The sequence below is a fragment of the Pseudorca crassidens genome, chromosome 15, assembly GCF_039906515.1.
Source record: "Pseudorca crassidens isolate mPseCra1 chromosome 15, mPseCra1.hap1, whole genome shotgun sequence".
Classification (NCBI taxonomy): Eukaryota; Metazoa; Chordata; class Mammalia; order Artiodactyla; family Delphinidae; genus Pseudorca; species Pseudorca crassidens.
In genome coordinates this window covers 78509928-78522164 of record NC_090310.1, presented here as the reverse complement: position 1 = coordinate 78522164, position 12237 = coordinate 78509928, and the positions used below count along the sequence as shown (strand labels likewise).

The window sequence follows — 12237 nt, the reverse complement described above, 5'->3', positions numbered from 1 at the left end:
TATACCCTAGAAGCGATGGACTGTTGAAGGGGAAGAGCTGTGTCCTGTTCAGCTTTCTGTTTCTAGCACATTAATGGGCAGGGTGCTCCAAAAATGATTGATGAACAGTGGTTTCGTTCTATTAATTTGGATGTTTTTCCCTTTTTTATGCCATGAGCTGAGAAATTTATGGTTTGGCTGAAGGGAGCTCTCCTTGGTATTGGGAAATGGTGCTGACCTCGTCAAAATGGCCATCCTGATAGCCAGGGAGGCTCAAGAGAAAGGTTTAGCCACTGGGGACAAATGTGGAAAGTAATCCCACCCTTCTGCATTCCTTTCAATGCCCATCTCTAGACAGTTTTTGACATTATTGTAAGACATCTTCCTCCCTAAGAGTAAGGATTGTAAGAATTTGTTTTCATCTCTTCCTATTCAAAAGTGAGGAACGCCCCTTAATCTCAGGCAGTCAACTTCCTATTTACTCTGTCCTTACCCCTCAGTTAAAAGAGTAAATAGAAAGGTATGGGCCCCAAGAATCAGATAGATAACATCAATGAACCCTGAAGGCAGCTGTTGATTTGAAGTTGTTTCTTAACAGCAGGTGATGGGCTGAAAAACAACAACAACAACAACAACATAGGGCCCTTGAGTTCTTTTTCTTATCACCCATGATTCTAACATTAACTGGTAAGAATTTGTTGGAGACTTTCTTACAAGGAACGTTTGGCTTGTTACAGGCATAGAAAAGCTTAAGAAATAGACACAGGAAATGGAGGATGGGAGTAGGAGGGAGCCTTCTTTGCTTATTATATTCCTATACTACATACCTGCTTTATATACTGAGAGAAGTGTTTTATTTAATAAGCGAAAAACCAGAAGAATCTCTAAGTGCTTTTGAGAGGATGCCAACACATATGAATGTGTTATTCTAGCTCCAGATGGACAAAATCTTGGAAATGGCCTCCGCAGAGGGTACCTCCATCTGGGGAAAGGGGCAGATGATAGAATTCCCAAGGTCATTAGAAATGTCAGAAATCTGCTTATGAAGACAGTTATAACCTTAACTCAGAATATTCTACATTTTTCAATGTAAACTTTTTCTTTTTCTTGGCCGCACTGCACGGCATGCGGGATCTTAGTTCCCCAACGAGGGATCGAACCCGCACCCCCCTGCAGCAGAAACGTGGATTCTTAACTACTGGACTGCCAGGGAAGTCCTGATGTAAACTTTAACTTGGATTCCTCCTAGCTAATCATAGAACAAATAACTTTTTTGTAGCATTTTCCAATAAGCAATGTAACTTTTATTTATAAACCTGTTTAATTCAACTCAAATAAGTAAACTTAAGATTTATTCTATTGCTGAAATATCACTGTCTATAAATAAGTTTTTTGTAACTAAGCTCCCTTAGAGCATATTCTTACTTTTTCAGAACCGTAGGTGGATAAATTGGGTACAACGAAGCAGCGAGGTGCTTCACTTGGAGGTCTTGAAACAACTTTGTTAGCTGTGGGTGGGCACTTAGAACACCTGGTATTTTCCATAGGAAACTGGGTTTTCCTTTATCCTGAGCTGCAGTTTGGCTCCCTAGGATGTTTTCTGTAGGGCGGCGGGGGGGGGGGGGGGGGCGGCATTTCCAAATCTGTGTGTGTGTGTTTTGCTGTGCTTATCCAGGAGGCAGGGAAAGCCAGAAAGGGCTGCCTCTGGGGTACGTCTGTGCTCTGCAGTGAAACAGGATTCACATGGGATGTTCCAGAAGAACTGGATTTTGGCCCGTGGAGAGTTGATAAAATGAATGGAGAAACAAAATGTCTCTTTTCAGAATTGGGTGTTTATGGACATTCATTTTGATGCCTGGTCTCTTCAGAATTAGCCTGTAACACTTCCTGTATTTCTGGAACACTTTTCTTGTATTTCTGAAACATTTTTCTATCAGGTGGTTCTCTCTAAATGACCTAGTTTGTGCGAACCTAGATTTTTCTTTTTAATCAGTTTATTAAGCAACTGATTTTTTTTTAAACCATCAAAAAGATGGTTCAGAACAATTTAGGAATAAAATTTCCACAAGGAATAATGGATTTGGCCTTGAACGCACACTAATTTGTATCAGAACTGACTTCTAAGTCTGTTAGCTAAATGATACACAGATTATTAGATGGCAGAGTGCAGAGGATACCATAGTCATGCTTCATAACTAGGAGTTCCATCCTGAGGGTGTGTTTTGCAGTGAACTGCATTCATCTTTTGGCCTCAGGTATACGAAGTTCTGGTAACATATTGAGATTTAGAATTTCTAGAAGTTGCTGGGACATTTTGGTAGGCTTCATTTTTTTTTTCCATTTTTCATAGTTAATATTGATGTTTGGATTTGAATAATAAGTGAGGTAACATGATATCTTATTACATGTGTATTAGTTGACTTTATGATTGTGGTTTACAGATGGTAGTGGTATTATAGAGTGACAGCCTTGATTAATTAGAAAACCAGATTTTCATGTATTGAATACTAAATTTTAAATCCAGATGCATTGGCTTTTGTTTCTGCCTGTTTTTGATTTTTAGAACTACTTTATATCTTGCAAAATTTATTTGGATTATTAAGTCGATGATTAGTTTTTACACTATTTTGTAGGAAACATTTATGGTCACATTGGAAGCCATACAAATTCTCAGCTGCCCAAGTTTTATTAATTTTATTTTCTTAACCTTTGTTTTTAAGGAACTTGGGAAAGTGGGTCTAAATTTCTTCTTTAATGTATTGGGTCATTTAAATAATTTTTCAATTCCCTCATACACACATAAGCTTTTCATTTTTCAAAAGGGACCACCCCAAAGTCTGTAACAGTTATTATTTGCTCTGGTGCTGAGTGCCCAGCTTTCCCCGTCTCAGCATTCATTCCGTGGCATTAGTGAGTGCCTTTGTCCAGGTGTGGTGCTGGCTGGGGGGCAAGTTACACAGCCATTCTTGTCTTTCGTTTGGGTGGTGTGCAGAAACTTACGGTTACCACAGCAATACGAAGGGTAGCTCCCAGACAACAGAAACTTATTTCCCCTGGCACTCAAAATTATGTGGTAATGATGCTGAAATGGTGAACATTTTTCTGTTCTCAGAGGTTCAGCATCACAAGGAGAAAAGCACTCACACTTGATTTTGAAGTAATCGGTTGGTATATAAACCTCATTCTCAACTTTAAATAAGCTCATCACCAAACTAGTTTTTTAAAAGTCTAATCAGAATTGTGCCACATTAGATTCATGTTACCTGTGATATAAAATGTCCTGTTAAAAATAGAAAAGATCAGAGAGTACTTATTTTGCCTGCCTGCTCTAAGTATTCAGAACATGCTGGATAAGGATATCTATTCACCTTTTTTGTCAGACTGGGCCAGGGTTTGTGATCCTACCATCAGTGGAATTAGTAAATATCACAAGTTGTACATGTTTTGACTTGACTTAAATTTTTTTTTCCAATAGAAACTATGTTCCAACTTCCTGTCAACAATCTTGGCAGTTTAAGAAAAGCCCGGAAAACTGTGAAAAAAATACTTAGTGACATTGGGTTGGAATACTGTAAAGAACACATAGAAGTAAGTAGCATGTCATTTTTTTAATTTTAACATGACTCAGCTTCTGATCCATTACTTTGTGTCAGTGGCCAGGATCGTTAATTCTTTGGGGTGATTCTGTATTTTAACTGCAGCGTTAGCTTTGCCTGAGCTTTCTCAAGTAGCCTAACTTGTTCCCTTCTCCCTAAAATGGGCTTTTTCATCTTTGCATCCTGGAGCAAAAGCAGTTACCACTGAGGACGTACCACATCAGTCATTTTTTACTAGGTGCTTTAAAATGGTCTCTAAATTCAAATCCTTAAAACAACCCCTAGGGGATATAGGAATTCTTATCTCCAATTTACAGATGAAGAACCAGTAAAGAAATAGGTCCACCTCACAGCTGAGCATGTGGCAGGGTCTGTCTGTGAGACTCCAGAGCCTGTTCTCATTCTGATATGCCTGAATGTTCTGATTGACCTTCTGATTGTTGAGGCGTGGTGGTTTGGGTGCTTGTTGTCTCTTTCCTTGGGATTTGAGCATTTGTTGGCCCTTTTGACCCATCGTAGACTATTATCTTCCCCTAGGTAACAGTTTGGACTTCACAAACTGTTTTTCTAGCCTTTTTATTCTATGAGCTTTATTAACAGCCCTGTGGGATAGCCAGTGTAGTGGTCTCCTCTTCTAGATCTCATTACTCCAGGTCTTGTGGTTAGTTGATCAACAACCTCTGATTGGAAAGAAATGTTTAAAGCTATTTTCCCCACTAGCCTTTTAAGTTCCAGCTGGCCAGGGACCTTAACTACCTTGTCCATCTTTGTATCCTCAGCACTTAGCACAGTGCTGGGCACGTAATAGGCACTCAGTAAATGTTTGGATGGAATTGAAAGTAAAAAAGCAATTTCCTTCATGCAACAGGTTTTCTTTTCCTGGTTCCTATTAATCCTACTTTAGGGGTATATCATGAAGACTGAAGCTTCTCAAAATTGGATTTCTCTAGTTATGTCGTCCCTGGTGTGGCAGTTCAGTCCCTCAGTTTCAGGTAGATCTGCCTGATGAAACAGTCCATTTACTTCCCATGCAGTGGGGTAATCTTCACAAGAATAAATAATGCAAATGTTAAAGGTACCTTTTCTATCCTGCATTTGATTTGTTCCTCCCATTATTGCGCCCACTACATACTCTGGAATATATGTGTACTTGATTTTCCACACTGAACTGTGACCCTTTTAGGAACAAGAGGAATTTTACCATAAAACTCTTTATGTTCCTGTCTCAGGGTGGAGGGGATCAAATTTTTACACAAGAGTGTAAATTTAACATAATACTACTTGCTTTCTTTGAATAGCTTTCCTCCTTTTGGGGTTCAGAAATCCTGAGTTTTCGTTCCAGTCCAATCCCACCCCACCCCCATCTCCCACAAAAGACTTTTCTTGCACAGAACCAGAATATCTCATCTGTAGCACTATAAGTGAATGTTGCTCTCTTACACTCCATTCTAATATTACAACTGATGAGTTATATAGTACTCTTACGAAGGGTGCTTTGGTATTAATATGTGGCTGAATTTTTTACTTACTTAGTTAGAACTTCCAGTGGTTTCTTTGGAAACCTGGTGACCATCAGGGGAATGATTAGTTGACATAAAAAGTTCAGTGTAACATCCATATGCCCTTTTGTATTTCCTAGAGCTTTATCGATCCTAGATCCTAGTTGAGTTCTCAGTGGTGTCGATTTTCCTATGCATCTCCCCAACCCTAGTTAGAGATAGGATTTATATGTAAAGTTGAGCTACAGTTGATACAATGTTTTTGAAACTTCTTTCACTGTTTTCTAGGATTTTAAACAGTTTGAACCTAATGACTTTTATTTGAAAAACACTACATGGGAGGATGTAGGACTGTGGGACCCTTCACTTACAAAAAACCAGGTAAGTGGCACAGGAGACTTCCCCAGTTCTATTCAGTTCTATTTTTCATGGTACTGCATTGTTGTAGGCAACAACCTAACGTGGGAAGTGTTGAAACTGATTGTTTCATATATTCCTAAGAGGTAGGGAAAATTAGGAAGAACTTTTGGTCTTTTTTTTGTCATTGTACTGAAACTTCAAGTGTAAGAAGAACAGGAAAGTTTGTTACTTAAAAGTTGTGAAGCCCACTATATACCAGCATTCCCCTCTCCTCCCCTAACCCCTGTCAAAAGTTTTTTGGTTCTAATTCTAAAATGTTCCCTCCAGCATTCTGTTCACCTACGGTATCCATCATTTTTCTGTGTTGCAATCCTTGTTTTTTCTAGAGAAGTGAAGACAGGGCTTTTGCCTCCATTTACGTTTTCTTACTCATCTGTGTTGTCACCCAACCTCTCCGGGTAGCCTAAGCCAGCACATGGGGGATGGGACAGATGGCTCTGTAGGATGGCAGAGTGGTGCAGCTTAATTTTTACAAATTGGAATTAAAAACAGTATTAGGTAATCAAGGGCACCAGCTATGCCGGCAAATATCAATAGGTGATGATATAACAAAAATGAAGTTATAGGTGATTTTTTTTCCACAGGGAGAAGTGATTATCAATTCAAACTGTACCACTGTTTATTTCAAGTGATTGTAGTAATTCTGGATTATTGATCTGTTCATCTGTTGGAACATACTTGGCAGGGAATCAGTACTTTTAAAATCCACCTCAGAAATTTGATAATATAGTCATATGTTTCTTTCTTAGAAATACCCCAAGAAAGGGTATTAACCAGCAGTCTTAAAATATGAAAGCTTTCCAGTGGGACACATCACTTAGTTAATTCAGTTTTACAAATACTAAAAAAGGGTTGAGCTTAAAGGAAAACCAGAGTATTTCATTTTGGTTTGAATTGGTATCTGAAACAAGGTAGGTTTCTTAGGTTTCTAGGGGAAAAAAGATCACCTCTCACCAAACTTGTGTTTCACCTATCTTCAAAGGACCAACTGCACAGATGTTAATGAGCATGGTTCTGTAAGTTGCTCTTTGATACCACTATATTCTGCAATGCTTTACTTTTTTATTGGCTTTTTAACACCTTGCTTTCCTCACAGTCCGTAGGAAATTTTTATTTAATTTCTTAATTTGAATCAAAGCAGCTGTCACTTCATTACTTCTTTTGAAGCTGCTCTTAAGAAGGAACAGCATGGCTTGTAGAAGAAAGCCGACTTTTCAAATCATTAGTTTTTTGATCTCAGTGAAAACTGAATACTATACTTTGATCAGAGGGGGGAAATGTTTTGAGATTTTTGAAGATGAGCCTTTTTCTCTATGAAAATTTTTCCATGATGGGGAGGATCAAAGGTGTGTCTTTATATCATATGCCTAATTGCACTACAGCACTCTGAGCCCTGAGTTTTACTATATAGTGAATCTGAAGCCTTCAGCAACTTACCAGTTCACAGGGTAATTGTAGTGATTTCACCTAGCTTATTCTTATCCTTTCTAACTAAAATGTTTATCTTGAAGCCGTTTGTCTTTGGTTTCTCTAAAACTAATGAGCAAATGTGACTGGTCTTTTCTGAAAACACTGAGGAAGAACTTTGAATGGCGTTTTTATTTACACTGTGATGCCAAAACAAGTGTTTCGTTTAAAACAGCTTTCTCATTTGAATATTTTATAAATTTATTTTGCATTTTGCAAAAGGAAAAAATGATACTCAAATCTCAGTGCATTATAGAGTTTCAGTTCTAAAAATAGCATTATGTCTCTTAAAGACTGTCGGTGGGGGGCTTCCCTGGTGGTGCAGTGGTTGAGAGTCTGCCTGCCGATGCAGGGGACGCGGGTTCGTGCCCCGGTCCGGGAGGATCCCACATGCCGTGGAGCGGCTGGGCCCGTGAGCCATGGCCGCTGGGCCTGCATGTCCGGAGCCTGTGCTCTGCAGCGGGAGAGGCCACAATGGTCAGAGGCCCACGTACCGCAAAAAAAAAAAAACAAAAAAGACTGTCTGGGGGAAAATAGCCTAAAACCTGTTACTGCTTATCTGAAGTGGCATTCTGATTCCAGTTTTTGTCTTTTCTTTAGGACTATCGGACAAAACCTTTTTGCTGCAGTGCTTGCCCATTTTCTTCAAAATTTTTCTCTGCCTACAAAAGTCATTTCCGGAATGTCCATAGTGAAGACTTTGAAAATAGGATTCTCCTTAATTGCCCCTACTGTACCTTCAATGCAGACAAAAAGACTTTGGAAACACACATTAAAATATTTCATGCTCCAAACGCCAGCGCACCAAGTAGCAGCCTCAGCACTTTCAAAGATAAAAGCAAAAGCGATGGCCTTAAACCTAAGCAGGCTGACAGTGTAGAGCAAGCTGTTTATTACTGTAAGAAGTGCACTTACCGAGATCCTCTTTATGAAATAGTTAGGAAGCACATTTACAGGGAACATTTTCAGCATGTGGCAGCACCTTACATAGCAAAGGCAGGAGAAAAATCACTCAATGGTGCAGTCCCCTTAGGCACAAATGCCCGGGAAGAAAGTAGTATTCACTGCAAGCGATGCCTTTTCATGCCAAAGTCCTACGAAGCTTTGGTACAGCATGTCATTGAAGACCATGAACGCATAGGCTATCAGGTCACTGCCATGATTGGGCACACAAATGTGGTGGTTCCCCGATCCAAACCCTTGATGCTGATTGCTCCCAAACCTCAAGACAAGAAGGGCATGGGACTCCAATCAAGAATTGGTTCCCTCGCTTCTGGAAACGTCCGGTCTTTACCATCACAGCAGATGGTGAATCGACTCTCAATACCAAAGCCTAACTTAAATTCTACAGGAGTCAACATGATGTCCAATGTTCACCTACAGCAGAACAACTACGGAGTCAAATCTGTAGGCCAGGGCTATGGCGTTGGTCAGTCAATGAGACTGGGTCTAGGTGGCAACGCACCAGTTTCCATCCCTCAACAGTCTCAGTCTGTGAAGCAGTTACTTCCAAGTGGAAATGGAAGATCTTACGGACTTGGGTCAGAGCAGAGGACCCAGGCACCAGCAAGATACTCGCTGCAGTCTCCAAATGCTTCGTCTCTCTCATCGGGCCAGTTAAAGTCTCCTTCCCTCTCCCAGTCACAGGCATCCAGAGTATTAGGTCAGTCCAGTTCCAAACCTACTGCAGCTGCCACTGGCCCTCCCCCACCCAATACTTCGTCAACTCAGAAGTGGAAAATATGTACAATCTGTAATGAGCTTTTTCCTGAAAATGTCTATAGTGTGCACTTCGAAAAAGAACATAAAGCTGAGAAAGTCCCAGCAGTAGCCAACTACATTATGAAAATACACAATTTTACTAGCAAATGCCTCTACTGTAATCGCTATTTGCCCACAGACACTCTGCTCAACCACATGTTAATTCATGGTCTGTCTTGTCCATATTGCCGTTCAACTTTCAATGATGTGGAAAAGATGGCAGCACACATGCGGATGGTTCACATTGACGAAGAGATGGGACCTAAAACAGACTCTACTCTGAGTTTTGATTTGACATTGCAGCAGGGCAGTCACACTAACATCCATCTCCTTGTAACTACGTACAACCTGAGAGATGCCCCTGCTGAGTCTGTTGCTTACCATGCCCAGAATAACCCTCCAGTCCCCCCAAAGCCTCAGCCAAAAGTTCAGGAAAAGGCAGATGTTCCTGTTAAAAGTTCACCTCAAGCTGCAGTGCCCTATAAAAAGGATGTCGGGAAAACCCTTTGCCCTCTTTGCTTTTCAATCCTAAAAGGACCCATATCTGATGCACTTGCACATCACTTAAGAGAGAGGCACCAGGTTATTCAGACGGTTCACCCAGTGGAGAAAAAGCTTACCTACAAATGCATCCACTGCCTTGGCGTGTATACCAGCAACATGACCGCCTCGACTATCACTCTGCATCTGGTCCACTGCAGGGGTGTTGGAAAGACCCAGAATGGCCAAGATAAGACAAATGCACCCTCTCGGCTTAACCAGTCACCAGGCCTGGCACCTGTGAAGCGCACTTATGAGCAAATGGAATTTCCCTTGCTGAAAAAGCGAAAGTTAGATGATGACAGCGATTCGCCCAGCTTCTTTGAAGAGAAGCCTGAGGAGCCTGTTGTTTTAGCTTTGGACCCCAAGGGTCATGAAGATGATTCCTATGAAGCCAGGAAAAGCTTCCTAACAAAATATTTCAACAAGCAGCCCTATCCCACCAGGAGAGAAATTGAGAAGCTGGCGGCCAGTTTATGGTTGTGGAAGAGTGACATTGCTTCCCATTTTAGTAACAAGAGGAAGAAGTGTGTCCGAGACTGTGAAAAGTATAAGCCTGGTGTGTTACTGGGCTTCAACATGAAAGAATTAAACAAAGTTAAGCATGAGATGGATTTTGATGCTGAGTGGCTATTTGAAAATCATGATGAGAAGGATTCCAGAGTCAATGCTAGTAAAACTGCTGACAAAAAGCTCAACCTTGGGAAGGAAGATGACAGTTCCTCAGACAGTTTTGAAAATTTGGAAGAAGAATCCAATGGAAGTGATAGCCCTTTTGACCCTGTTTTTGAAGTTGAGCCTAAAATCCCTAATGATAACCCAGAGGAACACATACAGAAGGTAATTTCTGAGGATGCTTTAGAGTCTGAGAAGCTAGACCAAAAAGAGGAGGATGGTTCAAAATATGAAACTATTCATTTGACTGAGGAACCAACCAAACTAATGCATGACGCCTCTGATAGTGAGGTGGACCAAGATGACGTTGTTGAGTGGAAAGATGCTGCTTCTCCATCTGAGAGCGGCCCTGGTTCCCAACAGGTGTCAGACTTCGAGGACAACACATGCGAGATGAAAACAGGAACCTGGTCCGATGAGTCTTCCCAGAGTGAAGATGCAAGGAGCAGTAAGCCAGCTGCCAAAAAAAAGGCTACCATGCAAGGTGACAGAGAGCAGTTGAAATGGAAGAATAGTTCCTATGGAAAAGTTGAAGGGTTTTGGTCCAAGGACCAGTCACAATGGAAGAATGCAACTGAAAATGATGAGCGCTTATCCAGCCCACAGATTGAGTGGCAGAATAGCACAATTGACAGTGAGGACGGGGAGCAGTTTGACAACATGACTGATGGAGTAGCCGAGCCCATGCACGGCAGCTTGACCGGAGTTAAACTGAGCAGCCAGCAGGCGTAAGGGCCAGCTTCTCTGGCATTGGTGACAGATGCTGCAGCCTGGAACTCTGTGCTCCTTTCAGTATGACTGCAAAGCTGTATTCTAACTGGTACCGCCTTTTGAGTGCTGGGTCATCAGGCTGTGGGGACCTGTGGCCACTCCGATCCACGTGGTTATTTCTAAGTCTATGACACATGATTGGCTGATCTTGCTTTAGAACGTGCTGTGACAGGCACAGTAACTAAATGTGAAAAACCAGTAAGTTGGGGGCTCATGAACGCACACGAGAAAAAGCAGAGGTTTATTTTATCTGCCTTCTCAACATTTCTTTCCCTCTGTAAAATGTTTGGTTGGATGTCCTTGAGAAGCGTTCTCTTGATTCAAACGGTAGTGTAGGGCCAACATACAAGCTACCAGTCCAATGTGTATAGTAGACTTTGGGGAAATTGATTTTTTTTTCATGTATTCATTCTGAATAGTTGAAATGTATATTTGTACAGTCTTTTAGACCTATTCAAGTGATGCTTCTGATATTGTTATTGTGTACCCATCATAGATTTGTTTCTTTTTTTAGTGTTGCCCTTGCTGTGTTAATAAGCGCTGTATCTAGTTGACCTAGCAAAAGCCTGAAACTACGCTAGTGTGGACTTCGGGACAGACTTAGTTTTTGCACATAACCTTGTACAATCTCGCAACAGAGGCCAGCCACATAAGATATATATCTGGACTCTCTTGTATTATAGAATTTTTCTTGTTCTGAATATCCTTGACATTACAGCTGACAAAAACAAAAACTGGTATTTCAGATGTTTCCTGAAATCTTTTAAGCTAAAATCACATGCAAGAATTGACTTTGCAGCTACTAATTTTGACACCTTTTAGATCTGTATGAAAGTGTGTTGTGTTGAAGCAGCAAACCAATGACTGCTGCCTTTTGGATATTTAGTTTTCTCTTTAGTTAAACACCACCCTGGTGTAGTCATTTATACCATCTAATATATGACACACTGTTGTAGTATGTATAATTTTGTGATCTTTATTTCCCTTTGTATTCATTTTAAGCATCTAAATAAATTGCTGTATTGTGCTTAATGTAAATATTTGGTTTATTACACATTGCAGTCCTGTGTGTCCATTATGTCTTGTGCCAGTTGATGCCATGGCTCTCTTTCATCAGAGATGGAGGTACAGCCACTGAGGAAACTTGTGGAAGACCAAGATTTGCTGCCGTTGGCATAAAGAATGCTTTCTCTCAAGGCACCTGTTGCAAATTCTTTGGTTTGGTTTTTGTCTTTTTCCCTTTTTACTTGCTAAAGTAAACATCCTCGAGTTTTTTCAGTTCCCCTTTTGTTAAGGAGCAGAGCCTGCTTATATATGTAAATGTATCGATAAAAGGATGTAAACAAGTTAGCATTCATTTGCAAGCAGAATCTTAATGCCCTGGTGTTCTTTTGTCTAAATGAAGTAAATGTTAGTTTTCACCTTATAATGGGAACAATTGTACTAAACAGTCAGCTATTCTCTGCTTTTGTTATAACTCTCTGGACCATCTTGCTGTTATGAAAAAGGCTTTGGAGATCACACGTTTG

General features: G+C 40.6%; 1 protein-coding gene across 3 annotated transcripts in view; it reads left to right on the top strand.

Moving 5' to 3' along the window:
• ADNP (activity dependent neuroprotector homeobox) overlaps positions 1–11762 on the top strand; it is a 30146-nt gene extending 18384 nt beyond the window's left edge. For all 3 annotated transcript variants that reach the window (XM_067708457.1, XM_067708456.1, XM_067708458.1), the window contains 3 exons: positions 3455–3567; positions 5363–5455; positions 7562–11762. In XM_067708457.1, coding sequence (XP_067564558.1) covers positions 3460–3567; positions 5363–5455; positions 7562–10669 — 3309 coding nt within the window. In that variant the 5' untranslated portion in view covers positions 3455–3459 and the 3' untranslated portion in view covers positions 10670–11762. The remainder of the gene's footprint in view (positions 1–3454; positions 3568–5362; positions 5456–7561) is intronic.
• The last annotated feature ends 475 nt before the right edge of the window (positions 11763–12237 follow it).